At 37.2% G+C, this 15,404-nt stretch overlaps 1 protein-coding gene and 1 long non-coding RNA gene across 2 annotated transcripts; one reads left to right on the top strand and one right to left on the bottom strand.

Annotated features, from left to right (window-relative positions):
• Positions 1-236: 236 nt before the first annotated feature.
• On the bottom strand, positions 237-8,416 carry LOC105045511 (probable protein S-acyltransferase 1). Its single transcript, XM_019850617.3, has 6 exons — positions 8,116-8,416; positions 6,134-6,346; positions 5,721-6,029; positions 4,785-5,018; positions 3,847-4,390; positions 237-1,892 (listed from the first exon to the last, which is right to left on the bottom strand). The coding sequence occupies exons 1-5, from the start codon at positions 8,167-8,169 to the stop codon at positions 3,848-3,850; spliced, it is 1,353 nt and encodes a 450-aa protein (XP_019706176.1). The 5' UTR covers positions 8,170-8,416; the 3' UTR covers positions 237-1,892; position 3,847.
• Positions 8,417-9,620: 1,204 nt separating this feature from the next.
• On the top strand, positions 9,621-12,460 carry LOC140858186 (uncharacterized). Its single transcript, XR_012141605.1, has 3 exons — positions 9,621-10,095; positions 11,212-11,273; positions 11,949-12,460. It is a non-coding gene; the product is annotated as an uncharacterized lncRNA (long non-coding RNA).
• Positions 12,461-15,404: the final 2,944 nt, after the last annotated feature.

Here is a 15,404-nt window from a genome sequence, read left to right on the forward strand (position 1 = left end):
AAGTGAATGATGTAAGGTTGGCTTCAGCACGTACAGTCGTCTGTGTGAGGAGTCCTTTCTAAGAAAATTAGAGTTTGATGCTTTTGAAAATCTTGATTCAGTAGCAAAGCCCAATTCTTGAACCACCACCACCCCCCCACCCCAAACAAAACACACACACACACACACACACACGCACGCACACGCACACAAAAAAAAAAAAAAAAAAAAGGAGAAGGGAAAGAAAAAAGAGTCCACAAAGGCTCATCCTATTATTGAGATTAGGCCCTTGCATTGCTGCAGAGGTTCTGAAGAGATGGGACAAGGCCTATGATATTTTCCCATCTCAGGTGATGCCTTAATGGTTGGAACTGAAAAAGGCACAAAACATCGCTTGAGATTTGGCTTTTGTCTGTTTGCTTTGAAGATGGCATGGTTTCTATGTATTTGCAACCGTTTGTGATTAGACTATTGACTCTACAGGTCTACTTTTGCGTTTAGATTTCAATTTGAAGAGTGAAATTTTGCAAGACCAATATGGTTTTAATGTCATTTAAATGTGACTTTATTAGGTGCAATTGTGTATGTAAGTTTTTCTACCGCCCTTGCTGCATACACAGTGATTCAATTTTGCAAGGCTCATTCACCTAAAAAATTTGCAAGGGTCTTAGCGAGCATGAAAAAGAGCATGTCTTTTATTTATTTTTTCTTTTTGTTTGGATAAGAGTCTTGCTTCTAATTCCTTACCTTTTGGAATTTATGCTAAAAGGGTTTTAAATGGCATCTCTGCAGATGAAGAGAAAAATTCATTTTTGGTGCTAAGATCTGACCTTGTGGATTGATACCATGTCGGCTTTAGAATATAAACCTGAAATAACTTGAGGTCCAAATGTCTGTTCAGTATGATCAGCCTTGCAAGCAGATTGAGATAAATGATGTATTAGAAGCTATGATGGCTACAAAATAAAAGTGGGTAACTAGTAGAATAAAAAAGAAAAACGCTAAAGAAGTTACATGGCATTACCAAAGTTTTGTTTTTCAAAAAAGTAAAGTTTCTGCCAAACATGTCAATGAGCTAACATGTCAATGAGCTAACATGGCAATTATAGGGTCGATCGAGCTAAATCATCTGCACCTCCTCCACCAAATAACTTTCAGTTCAAACTGAAAACCTGCAAGCCAAATGATGTGTACATACTCAGAAAATGTCTCAGAAGCTTGTGCTAGGTGCTTGATACTTGGCTAAAACTCCTTTAGGTTTGAGTAGAAATTTCTGAAACTAATACCTAAAGCATAGCTTTTATATCTTATCAATAATCAGAACATCAATAGATTAACTAAATCCTGAATTTGTTCCATTACAAGTTCTGGGCCTCAGTTAAGGAGCAGAAACAGTTCTGGGCTTCAGATAATTATTACCTTAAAATGTAGAGCATGCACTGTAGTTTTTCACATAATCTTCTGCATTCTGCTCTGCTCATGGCATGTTCCATTTCCCAAAAATGAGACTATGATCAGTAGTTATCTTGGTCACTAACAGAATTCTAGCTTAACTACCAAATAAATACAATAGACCCTGGAGAAGTGATAAAGCAATCTTTACATATAAAACAAAACCACCTTTCAGCACCTCATCTAACATCCCTCTCGTTTTGGTGCCTCGATTATTTTGGACACAATATGTGGTGCTTACTAGGTACAGCAAATGTAAGTTTACAATTTGAACTTAATTGAACAGTGGAATGAATCTGTTCTTTTTCCTTTTTCAGGATCTATAACAACACTTGGAGATCAACCTTGACAAGCTTGAACATTAAGAGCCTATTCACATCCACATGGTCCAACATCTGGCATTTCAGCACCTGAAAACTTAACACATGTATCTGAACTTCTGGAGAAAGACTTTGCCAAACCTGCATTCAAATGTGTAAAGCAATACAATATTCACATGAATATAGAATTAAATGGATTCGAAAGTCAAAGAAACAGGGGGAAGAAGTTGTTCAAAGTCCTATATAGCATGAAGTGTGCCTGAGCTACTGGCATAACAAGTTACTCTGCACATGGTATAATAAAAAGTGCTTTCACAGAGCAATGGGGCATGCATTAAGTCTTGTTTCATCTTCCTTTACTTTTCTTCTACTCAGTGCCTTTTTAATTCTTCGATGTGTGTGTTCTTGTAATACTGCTGATCATAAAGCAAAAAAAAAAAAAAGAAAAAAAAAGAAAAAAAGGGGCTTGGAGTTCAATAGTGTTCTAGACGTACTAGGAATTATGCTGATGGTTCAATCATCATCAAACAATGCTCAGAGTTTGCAAACTATATGTTTAAGATTGTATTGATTTCCTCACAACCAATGGGTAATACCTTTAAAAAGGCAAATTTGCAAGGGAGGCCTGTATTATCAATATGCTAGCTGCAGAATTTGTCCTTTTAGGTGAAAACAAAGAGAAGCAAAGTTTAAAATGAGAATCATTTAACAAATTTAATTTTTTAACGATGTTTGAGTTTTTAAAACTTTATGATAGAGATTATCTGTTAATCCAGAAAAGAAAGAAAATCTAGAACTAAATTTCTAGCATGTGGTGAAATAAGCTGTAGGTTTTCTAATGATTACCTTATAGAGGTGTTTGGTTGGGGGGAGTGGAGGTCTGGAATTGGAATTGGAATTGGAATGGGTAACTCCCATTCCAACCATTTGGTTGGGAGAAGTCCCATTCGCATTCCGATTCCGGGGTGGAATGGGAATGGCTCAATCTATATAGAACTCAATCCCTATTCTCCTCTATAGATTCAAATTTTCATTCCAATTTCGATTCCGATTCCGGTGATGAACCAAACGCTTCGGGGGATTTGGCCATTCCGATTCCGATTCCAAGCCATTCCGATTTTCATTCTCATTTCGATTCCCGTTGTGAATCAAACACCCCCTATGTACACCTGGACCTCTAAAATGAAGTTACTGAAAGGAATTGAAGAACCACGAACCTTGCATTTATTCTTTTATAAACTAATTATCTTGCACTTTGTACAGTGGTCTTTTTTTTTTTTAATTTAAAAAAGCTACAATGCTGAGAATGGTTTCCAGTAAGCATTCCAAGTCCAACTTCTTATTCACTAGCTCATCAAATTTTCATCCTGTATCTGCTATCATTTCAAGGTTATTCATCAATACATGCTATATAATCTGAATTCATTCTCTTGACTTAAATGAGTCCATTCTACTTTGTTCAGCTCATGCTATAAAACAACAGAAGAACAGCTATCACCCCAAACCTGAAAAAGAAAGTTTTTTCATGAAATTCATAGGGAGTTTACAGTTAAATTTGAGTAGTGGAAATACGGGGTATTAATGATGCTTATGCAGTTTAGCCAGAAACAAGGTTCCATCAGTAAGTGTGCTCTATGAGCAGAAAAAGAAAAGTTTTTCCAAGTTCTGTACTCGAGTTAGTTCATGAGATAATAAAAATGCTAAACATCATGCTTTTGTTAGACATTGCGGGGTTTTCTACATATGCTGAAATAAAAGTGCTAAAACAGAAAGTGCATTGAATTTTTTTTTTCTTGAATGCATGGCAGTCAGTACAGCTTAAATGTAAGATGAGAATGGCTCTTCCTACTAAATGACTCAAATCTAATTCAGTATTACGCTGACTCTATAGTTTCTAGCTGTTAATGCAATATATATGTAAGACACAGATTGTCCATATCTACTAATACTGTACATACTAAAGGGCTCAGCTCATATTATCTAAATTAGAGAAACAGATAAACTGTATTTCACCTTTCATGACACTAATTAGCTTTCTCAATTAAAGTGGGCACAACTGTGAGAATGAACAAGAAAAATGTAATAAAATTTTCACCTCATGTATGTAGCACATGAACAACACGATCAGTAGGAGCTGAGGTTCCATTTGAGCAGCTTTCCTTATCAACCCTGTCATCTACAACCATTTCAATTACTTCCTTATCAACCCATTCAATTACAGCAGCCCCATCTGCTTCTTCATAGATATGGTCAGATTCTCTTGGTTCTTGATCTGTAGGTTCTTGAATTATATGAAGAGCCAAAGGATCAACAGCATCATCCTGATCCCTATCCTTGCAGTTTAAATTTTCATTAATGGCATCGTAATCCAAGTTCTGCAACATTCTTGGTATTGGCGGGTCGCTGTCTGGCTTGCTTCCCATTTCTCGGTCATTCCTGCCCATGGGGTTGGTGATGTCCATTCCAATATTTGGAGCACAGGGTCCAATTTCTGCTGTGTCCTCAATCACCCGTGACCGGAAGTGATTCATTGAAGGTGGGATTTTTGAGAAAAACAGCTCTTTGAAGTTTCCCAAGGCACCCTTGTTATAAGGATTCTCCTTCTTATCATAACGGTATCGGAAGTTTTCATAGGTTGTCTGCAGTTTTGGCAGCAAAAAAGATTTAGACATTAGACAATAAGGTGTAGCAATCCATACATGAAGAATAACTTAAATCTACACTATTCAAGCAAATTCAATTGGATCTACCAAACAATCACAGTGTCTTGAAAGCCAAATTTGTGTATGAAGGATCCTGTCTCTGGACTGCCAGAGCATGAAGATGAATGCAAGGATTTTTATCTTTCCAAGATGTTAGTTACATGGTTTCACATACGAGTACAACAAGTACCATCAATCTAAACAATAAGAAAGTGGAATAATAATCTCCAATTTTAATTCTCCTGCAATTGGTAACAATACTTATCTATCAAAGATTTCATTAATCAGCTTGCTGATATTAACAAGCACATTCCCATGGTAAAAAAGTTACCTGATTTGTGCTAATTAAATAGAGATGAAAAACTGTGAGCCCACCGACAAACCAGACTGCAATGAAAGTGTATACAATGAACACAAGCGACAAAACCTCGCCTTTTATGGACTCCCGAATGGAATCATGATGGTTTTTCTTTTCCCCAATAATGTTCAGCCATGAAAAGATGAAGACATATATGCAGAGAAATGTTGATGTTGATATGAATAAGAAGAAGAACCGGTAGTTTCTCTGCAAGGCAATACAACAGTGGTTGTCAAACTAACACTGTAGACCATACAAATGTTGGTTGTTTACTTTATTTTTCTTTTCTTTTCTTTTTCTGAAATTCCACCCGATCCATGATTAAAGCCTGATAGGTATTAAATTTACTTATAACTTATGGGGCTGGTATTATGTAAAGAAATTGTCATAAAGATAAAGTCTCAACGCTGACATTATTTTTATACACCTCTGCAGCTGTGCAACATTGCATATTGAAAGAATTCAGAAAAGTTTGGATAGATGGATGAGGCAACAGTTAATAGAGAAAAATGGTAGAGCAAAAGGCTAAAACTGATGATTGGGATGAGGATAATGTTTTACTATGGTTTATACATACAATTTGATTGATGTTCAAATATTAAGAAATTGGTAATCATCAGAGCTGCAGGTCGTCCTGGTGTTTATCAATGATTGGCTCATTAAAAACTTAAAAATAGTACTATTTAAGGAAATTTACTAGTCCAGTGCATTGACCAATCCATGGGTAATGCGATTGTACTAAACCTCATGCTTGAGATAAGGCTATTTGTTCACTGTGGTTTGTACATACAATTATATTGATGCTCCAATATTCAGAAATCAGTAATCATCATAGCTGAGTCCTCCTACTTTTTATCAGTGACTAGCTGATTAAAAACTTAAAAATGGTATTATGTAGGAGAGACTTACTAGTCCAATGCATTGACCAACCCATGGACAATGGTGGTCGAACTTTTGAACACAATTGTTGCAGATAGAACAATGAGAGGTACGGGGTGGGCGATAAAGCAAGCATGTGTCACAGTATTTTACTTTTACAGGAAAACCATCAACAAGAACTTCCCTTGTCCGAGGCAATCTTAAATGTGGGGTTCTCCCACTTATCCATTCCATAGATGGAGTGGTCATATCAAATGCTTCATCTGCTTCTGGTGGTTGCAGATTTCTTGGTACTATACCTGGATCTCTACCAGATGTCATGAAGAGAAAAACCAAATCCTGCATCATCAATCAGATCAACACCCAAAACATCTAACTAAATTTAGAACATCAAAGTGCATATTTGATGAACAATTGCACCTATGCATTTAATCATTGCTCACCAATATCAAGATGCCTATTGTCACAAATAGTACTGGGAACCCAAGCATTGGTTGATAACTTTGATCATCGTGGTGCTCAGTCTTGTTATACTGATGAATTTTTGATATTATGTGGCCACAAAATGTTACTGCTGGACCACATATTAGAAGCATGGTTAGAAGTAATGAAGCAGCATCTGGACCAAATATCAGTCTCCCACCACAGAAGAACTTCTGAGAAGAACAAAAGAAGGTTTCATAATTAGGAATGCATGGTGTTATCCATCTCATGAAACCTGATAATTATCAGTGAATCTTCGCAATATAAAAAGTTGGATTTGATAAGCAGTTATTTTCCATTCTATTTACTTTTATCAGAAATATAGATAGTAATCACGTAAACACAAAACAAGCATATAATACTTTAAGAGCTGAGTTTCTGAACATCCAAAAGGAGTTTGATGAGCACAAGTATATGAGGAAAAAAATTCATAATTTTGATATCTGATGAGAGAGAAGAAGAACTGTTTATAAGACAGTAATTAGCCATGAAATATCATTTTGTTCGATCATTTGGATGATTCTATGATGATGCAAGCATTGTGGAGAAGGGAACATGGAGGTATATGTCTAGTAAAAGAACATGGAGGTATATGTTCGGTAAAACTGAGAAGGATAGGATTTATACTTTCACAAGGAGAGAAAAAACAAAAAAATAAATGGATAAGGTTAGAATTGCAATAAAAGAAATTGTTCAGAAGGGATCAAATGGTACATATAAGTGCAATGGATTCCAAGGCTTAGGGGCTCCTAGTTGCATTCATGAAAGAGGTGGGAAAGATGTAAAAAGATCTTGATGGAAATGGTGAGATAGAAATAAAGGGTGACAGTGGGGATACTATTTGTTGGCTTCCATTTTTTTTTTTTGTGTGTGTGTGTGTATGTGAGTTTTGGAAAGAGGAGGGATTTTCTAAAACACCAAGATTTTATAATGCCTGGGCAGTATGACCACAGATGTACAAATATCATTTGACTGAAAAGTCTATTTCTGATCATATGTCTATCCCCGTAGCTCCTTCCTGGCTTCACGTGGCATCCAATTTATTGTCAGCGGTAGTGCTTTTACAGAACCACAATCAAGAAAGACCAAGATTACTTAAACAATTGAAAAAAGAGCAAGATTAGAATCCACAGCTCCACCTTAAACTTCATCAATTACAAAATATAGTTTATGATCTAGCATGCACGATTGATATCATTCAGAACATAAATTGAGCAAAGGAAATAGCTAAAAAAAAAATTAAATCCTTGAGAGCTGAAACAAATAAAGCACAGGGCAACTCATATATCGAGGGCAGTACTTCCAAATTTGAAGTTTTATGGTTGAAGTCTCTGGAATACCAAAAGATTATAGATAATTGAGTGAAAGAGGGGCTGCTGCCCGGCTGCGTGCTAGTAATTCTTGATACGAATTATTATGACCAATGTGGTGACTTAATATCCACACAGAAAGTTCACATGCCTTCCCAAAACCAGTCCTCTTCCAAGATATAAATGAGATAATCGAAATCATTTCTATCAATAATAAGCAGGTTCCAATCAGACCCTCTCACGGTGGAAAAATAGATAGTTAGTATTTATACCGGAGCGAATGGATTTCTTGATGAAGCTGATAGAGAGGAAAAAACTAACCAAATCTCTAATCTAATAATAAATGAGAGTAATTTTATATCATTTGACAAGAAACTAATTTCAAAGAAATAAGGCGCTCCAATCGAAGATATTCAGGATCATGTGCCAAATTTACAAGGCAAAGGCACATTTCCAAATCCAGCCTTAAGATAAAAATTGTCATCACACGATTTATTTGTCAATCGAATCATAGATGATATTTTGCGAAAAATAACCAAACAAGCATTCCACAATGGAATATTAAAATCCAAACAACAATTTAGCATAAAGATGAAAAGAACAATAAAGAGATGAAGATTAGAGCTCCATACATTGCTTCCTTTCCAAACTTGATAAACCCTTTTAGGCGTTGGCTGCGTCGACATATCTTCCAGCACGAAACCGATCAGATAAGAAAGGGAAAAACACAACCAAAATTTTCAGAGACTTTCTTCGATGGTTTTTCTGGAGGGGCGACAGACAGACAGGGAGGGAGGAAGAGTATCAAAGAGAGAAGGTGAGAAAAATTCAATCTCTCATAATCTTTGCTCTTCCTCTAAGTTTCAGATCACATCCAGCTGCGGCCCATCTCCCTTCCTCAGATCTAACGAAGAACGTCACGTCTCCATCTCTCTGTCTATCTCTAAAGAAAAAGAGGAAAAATAAAAAATAAAAAAAAAAAAAAAAACTGTCTTTTTTGGTCGTCATGACAGATACCACGGCGGCATTCACAATCTCCCGCGGCTTTTTCGCGGGAGAGAGTCCTCATCGCAACGGCTCCGACGGGAGTACACCAAAGGCATGAATTTTGAAATAATAAACATTGGAATATACGATATGGAGGGACCCACCAAATGGAAAGGTACAGTGGTTTGTGTTGTTGGCTCCGAAATAGAGGGTCCGGTATAATCATCCATCATGATCAATGGTGGATGATTGAATAGTTCAGAGTGAGTCCTTGAAATTATTGGCTGATGAAACATGGATGCTTTTTCTTGAGATATATGATGAAAATGACATCAGATATTCAGATGCGATCGAATTTTCTAATGGACAAGAGTACCAACCAACTCAGCCAACAGCTATTAGCATAGATTATTAACTTAGGCCTTTCAAATATTCGAGAGAATGTACCAACAAATCTTAATTGGAAGAATTGACATTGAAACTTAGGCTTATTTTGTAGGATAATGTGCAGCACATGCAAGAGTGTGTATATATATATATATATATATATATATATGCATGCAAGCATGCATACATGTATATGTCTATTCATGTGTAGATCTGTGATTATGTATGTTTGTGTGTATTTACATGTATGAACATATAATAACACAATGTAAACATAAACATATGCATGTTAACATTGACTAATACAATAACAAAGACCAAAAATTATTCTCTTATTCCAGGTTCCTTATTTAATTCACATGGAGCAAGGTGGTGTTCACCTATGCATTTATGTCAACTTTTTTCCTTACTTTAATGTGTCGTGTGGTTTGAAGTGTATGCTGGGCCCATCCCAAGCTTTAAAATTGCAATGAGAACTACAGTTGGGACCTATACAGATCTAAATTCCAAATATATTTGAACTCAACCGTTCTGCGAGTATTGTGATATCCGCATAGCTTTACATAATAGAAACCGTTTTAATTACAAAATTGTGTTGTAAGAAGGCATAGAAGATGTTTCATTCATGTTGCAAAAGCACAGGTTATATTTAGCCGTCCTCTCCATTAATATGGACCGGTTGAGCTTTAATCAATTGGGTGCCATGCGAGCTTCAGAGCTTAGATATATCCCTCCTTTTGGAGCACGCAATACTTTTCTCTGCAACCAACCTTTTTCTAGCGTTAGGATGTAAAATACAATCTTAAAAACGTTTAATATGCTGGTCTTGCCTCCAAAAGCACTAGAAGAAGCAAAATGAAGGAAGCTCCAATTTTAGGATGCCTTTCCTGGTCGTTATTCTGTAAGAACCGGCTCAAGTAGGCCCATTTTGGACCAAGTCGGTAGCCCCGGCCGAGTTCAACCCAAACTCATGAAAAACAAGGGGTGGGGATTGGAATGGGGGGAATCCCGATTCCCTGCTCCGTTACTGCCATCGAGTGAGCCGAGGCCATGGAGCATGGCTGGTTTTGCCAGCGGCCAGCTAGCCTTATCTCTTCATTGAATCGAGTTTATCGCATTTCAATATTTTTATTTAAGTTCTCCTTCTCGTGCGATAGATCGCCACCGAGCCTCCTTTCCCTCTTCTTCCTTTTCTTCGGTGGTCGTCATGCTGTTTTAGCCGAGCACCACCACCCAAGGTAGGTTGAATTTTCCCTCTTTAACTCCCTCCTCTATTCCATGAGATCTATCACTTTCTTCTTGCTAGAAAACCGTCACCAATGGTTGCAACCCACCACCACTCCTGCTCGCCGGTGAGCCCCACCTCCCCTTGTTTCTTCCTTGGTCGAGAGCACTGCCACCAAGATGGCAAGGCTTGGCTTCCTTGTGCATAGCCGAAACCCACCGTCGTTGGCACTCTGGCCGCACAACCGTTGCCTAACTGCCTTGGCCGCATCACCACCGACCCGATCCCTCCCCTATGCCCTCCCTTAGAAAGTTACAGTGAATCCATGTTCCAGTATGGGAAGAGAGGAAGAAAGAAGAGAAAGAACGAGAGGGAGGAAAAGAGGGAAAAAAAATCCATCCCCTGATGTGGTCTCATCTTGGATCAGGCCCACAATTCGACTACTCAAACCAAGAACCACGTTGATCAAATCGGACCAAATAGTTCAGGCTTTGATTGAACCTAAATCGAGTCAATTTTTCCATTTATCTCTATTAATCGATCCAGACCGAGACTAGTTGATCAATTTTTTTTTAATTGATGAATTAGATCCAATCTAGAATTTAGAATTTGATCAGGTTTACACCTAGGATTCAGATAGCGGGAAGATATGATTGTAACTGAATCTTTTACGTACATACAACCATGAAGTTTATCTAAATATATGTATTATATAATTATTAGATCTAAGAGTTGGTTAAGATTCTTAGATGTTAGGCCAAATTCTATGATTTGGCCTATAATCTACTATGCGGTTAATTAGACTATTTGATGCTTTATAAAAGTTTAATCAGATGCTTAATTATTTTAGGTTTTAGTCAATCTTTCATGATTAGTAGGTTTCATGTAATTTTAGGATAGAAATTGTAAGCTACCTTTATCCCTTGTATATTTTATCATGCACGTGATTTGATTTCTAGATTAATCTAATGCTGTTATAAATAGTTTAAATTAAGTATTTTATATGATCTACATGAAATGCTTGTAAAATATTGAATTGAATTACATGATATATTTGGATATAAAATATTTTTATTAAATATGTTATGTGTTGGTTCCATTGCTCTCTAATTCAACTATGATCATATAGATTCAGGATCAATCTCCTTTTGGACCTCCAGTGGAGCGATCACGGGCGTACATCAGTTGATGGTATGTTGTAGTTAAGAGTTAGTTTTTCTTACAGATCTAATTAAAAGAGGTTGATCGCTAGCACATGTTGATAGGAGCATATTTCTTTATATGATATTAGAGTTAATTTTTCTTCCAAATCTCTAGTGGGGTGATTATTGGTGCATAATCGACAGATGGTATGTTGTAGTCAGAATCTAGTCTCTTTCAGGACTAGTCATGAACCGATCATAGACATAGTAAGGGAGATTAAAAGAATGAGTGTGGATGATCGATTTTTGATTATTTTGAAAATTTATTTTGATCAAATACATATTTTAGATTATGTTGATAGATACGATATGTTTTATTTATACTTTGGTATATTTTATGAAAAATTATGTAACCTGAAAAATTATATTTCATGTACGATGTATTTAAGTAAACTAGAGATTCTGATAACATATTGGATTGATAAACTCATTATCTTTTTTTTATTTTTTTCAAATGCAATATAGTAGTTAGGCATTGGATTGTGCTACGAGGAGTCTAGGATATAGAAAAAATTTAATTAATTTTTTAAAAAAAATTATTTAAAATTTATATTTAAAATTATGAGGTTATAAAATTTTTAGAATAATTATGTCAAGACAATTATTGTTTCTCTGCCGTTGTCTAAGTCTAAAATGATATAAATGTGTTTGAACGGAAAGATAGATCTTCGTGGGATCAAATGTTAAGGACGTGCGGCCATCTATCGCACCTCCGACTCGGACCATCGGATGATACATTCCCTGTAGTCAACTTTGCTGCCAACCTGGAAATGAATGGACGGCTACATCGACATTAGAAGCGGACAATTGGATCATGGCATGGTTGTCTGTATGTCTGTGATATTGCTTTGTGTCTTGAAAAGAAAATTTTGTACTGTCTTGAAGGCGAAGACAGAACAAGGATCTGGGAGCAGGCAAACGTTTAAATGCCGCCCTATACAATAAGTCCACAACTCAGAAGACAAGCTTATTCAGCGGCAAAAGATGTCATCTTTGATTGCAGCTATGCGGCGATTTAGCTGATCTATTCTTTACAACACTATGGACTCCATTGCTTCTGCGTTCTGCTTTCTTTTTAAAAAATAATTAAAAAAATAAATATGTATCGTGAGTAGAACTGTCAAAATAGGTCAGTCCAGTCTGATCCGACCCAGCCCACAAAGACCTAAAATTTGATCGATCAGATCGGACTAGTTCCAATCAAAAAATGGAGCAGCATGTAACTGGCCCAGCTCAGTCCTTTAAGGGCCATGGACTGAGCCGGACTGGGCCATCAAAATATATATAAAAAAATTGGAGTGGTCGTCGATGTGCAGTTAGATCGGAGAGCCTGAAATGGAAAGGAGGAGAGGGCGTATGGCATACCTTGTGATGGGACTCGGAGACAACGGTGCTGGCAACGAGGAGGAAGGAGAAGAGCCAGGAGGGGAGGCACTACCGCAGCAGTCGCACTAGGCAAAGATCAAATCAGGCACGGTGGGAGGGCATTGCCGCGACCGGATCTGACTCGGAGGTGACGGCACCAGCGACGAGGAGGAGGATGGGGATCTAACTTCTGAGAGCTCAAAGAGGTTGGATGGGGTGTCCGTCGGCAGAAGGGATCTTGATTCTTGTGACTGGACACGGAGGCGGTGGCGCCGGCGACGAGGAAGAGAAGGGGGGATCTGAGAGCTTGGAGGCCGGCAGTTGGATGGAGGGCATGAGACGGAGATCAACTGATCGAGATTCGAGAGCCAAAGGGAGAGGAGAGGAACCGGTGGTCGTCCAGCAGCAACGGTGACGATGGCGAATAGCCGAATAGTGAAAAAAATAAATATAATTTTTTTAAAATTTTTTTTGATTCAACTGGGCTAGTCCGGTCCAACCCATCCCAGCTTTGGGCTGATGTGGGGCGTGCCAAAAAGCTCAATTGTTATTTGGGCTACTAATATGGCAACCCAGCTCACCCCATTTATAGGGTTGGGCCAGACTGCCTGTATGGGCCAAGTTTATTTTGATATATATATATATATATATATATATATATATATATATATATATATATATATGTGTGTGTGTATGCGTGTATGTACGTATGTATGTACATATGTATGTATGTATATTATTATTTAATCTAATTAAAATCTTTGTTTGTATCTGCTTTCCGTATTGGTGGAGAGAGACCATTTGGTGCACCCAACTATAGTCTCTCTTGGGATACCAACTAGTTAAGTTGGTATGTTGGATTTTGAAAACCAGTGGCTTGAGTTCAAATCCTTCCTCACCCAGATTTTGGCCTAGTCATTTCTCATCCAAGTTCTGATCAAAAACTATAATGTCTCATCAAAGGAAATGAGAGTACAATAAATTTCAGATATGACCAAGAAGGGATATTAAACGAAGAGACAATTTCGATAATATGTCACCATCACAATACTCCAACCAACAAAACTCTTGCAATACACCAAGGTTTCAAACCATCGAGCCGTGAAGATCTAAACGCACGGTCCACCTGATTCTTTTCTTTTTTTTTTTTTTAATCCTGAGTTATTTTAAGGAACTAATAGGTTATGAGTAAAGAATTATTTGAACAGCAGATCATTCTCTATAAATTCAGATTCAGTGTGGTTTAATGGTTTCCTGTCCTCGTATGCCTGAGCAGTAAGTGATTAAACAGAGAAGGATATATCGTACGGGTTGAATCCTATCGTCCATATGTCTCATGTTCTATTAAGGGCAGTTGATCGGTGCACAAACTATTAAGCAATCAATATGTACTCTTAGTCCTAGTAGTCGAGGATTTGATCTCTGTTCCATCTATTCCAGAAATTTTTCTAAGAGTCTAAATTAGTGTTTGAAAACCTTAAGCAAAGGAAAGCATCAATAAAAAAACATAAAAAAGAAGAAGAAAAAGAAGAAAAGGATAACGCTTGAGCTCAAGAGAAAAGCTAGAGACATGGGATGCCTGTTCTACATGAAGGGCTTGTTTAGGTGTTCATGCAGGAAAATCTTGCGGGATCCGGCATGTTGTCCCACCTATGCCTTATCTTCTCAAGATTCTGCCGAAGTCTAAGCCTAAATTCAAGTCCATGGGTCATTTGATCTGCAGGAAGGCAAAAAACTCATGAAGGTCTTTGTTTTTTTATTTCCATAGGATTCGGATTGGGTGTTGTTAGGTTGATACGGGCCATGCTCAAATAGACCTTCTGGTCCATGAACTTAGCAAAAAATTAAGGATTCTGAAAAAAGTAAAAAAAAAAAAAAAAAAAGGTGCCTCCATCTCCAGCAAAAGGAGCATTTATACTTTCTGGATGGTGCCTTCACCTTGGTAGACGATTTCCGCCGCGGAGTTCTACACTTGGGATCCTTCAATGGGCCCTCCAAGCTCTCTATTGTCCCATGCATAGAGAAACCGACAATGGATGTGGCAAACATGTAGCTTTCCAAAATTTTCTCAAAACCAGTATTCAATCAACTGTTCCACTTCCAAGCATATTATTTACCAAAGGTCGTTGGATACCGGGACGATTTGAGGAATAGAAGAATAACAAATATTGTTAAGAGTAATTGCAGAAGACAATAGATAATTCCTTCACTGAATATATACAAAAAATTTCTAAAAATTGTGTTTAATAAAAATATCTAATTATTTTTGTTACGGTCAAAGATCAAAGGGTCGAATGATTCAGATGGTTGGATTGACTCCGTGCCCGCATACATGAGGTATTATCTACTTTGGTTCATGACCATCTTTAGGTTTCAGTGGACCTTCGGTTTCAGTGGGTCTTGGTCATATAGAGTCGTATAGTTTTGTCCTTTAAAAAGCACCTCACATAGAAGAGAAGGTTCCAATTAGGGACGGCAATAAATAGGATTTGGGTTGGGTATTGTACTACCCATCCCCAAATCCAAACTTAATACCCTATATCCAAACCCTATCAGATATCTGATCGGCTAAGAAAAGAAATACTCATTCCTATATCCAATGGGTTCGGAGATACCAATAGATAATCCATTTTTCATACCCAACCCATACCCGTCTTATGCCTATCCCATACCAAAAAAAATAAATAATAAAAATAATTTTATACATATTATCAATCAAAATAAAATTATCAATTCAATATAGAACATAATTTAT

This window comes from Elaeis guineensis, chromosome 5 (genome assembly GCF_000442705.2).
Source record: "Elaeis guineensis isolate ETL-2024a chromosome 5, EG11, whole genome shotgun sequence".
Taxonomy (NCBI): Eukaryota; Viridiplantae; Streptophyta; class Magnoliopsida; order Arecales; family Arecaceae; genus Elaeis; species Elaeis guineensis.

What these genes read in the sequence shown, in the direction of transcription:
- LOC105045511 (XM_019850617.3), bottom strand. Translation starts at nt 8,169, where the DNA reads ATGTCGACGCAGCCAACGCCTAAAAGGGTTTATCAAGTTTGGAAAGGA. An exon ending in CAATAGGCATCTTGATATTG is followed by an intron (nt 6,030 to 6,133) that starts GTGAGCAATGAT and finishes TTGATGATGCAG; the next exon opens with GATTTGGTTTTTCTCTTCAT. An exon ending in ATTTAATTAGCACAAATCAG is followed by an intron (nt 4,391 to 4,784) that starts GTAACTTTTTTA and finishes CCAAAACTGCAG; the next exon opens with ACAACCTATGAAAACTTCCG.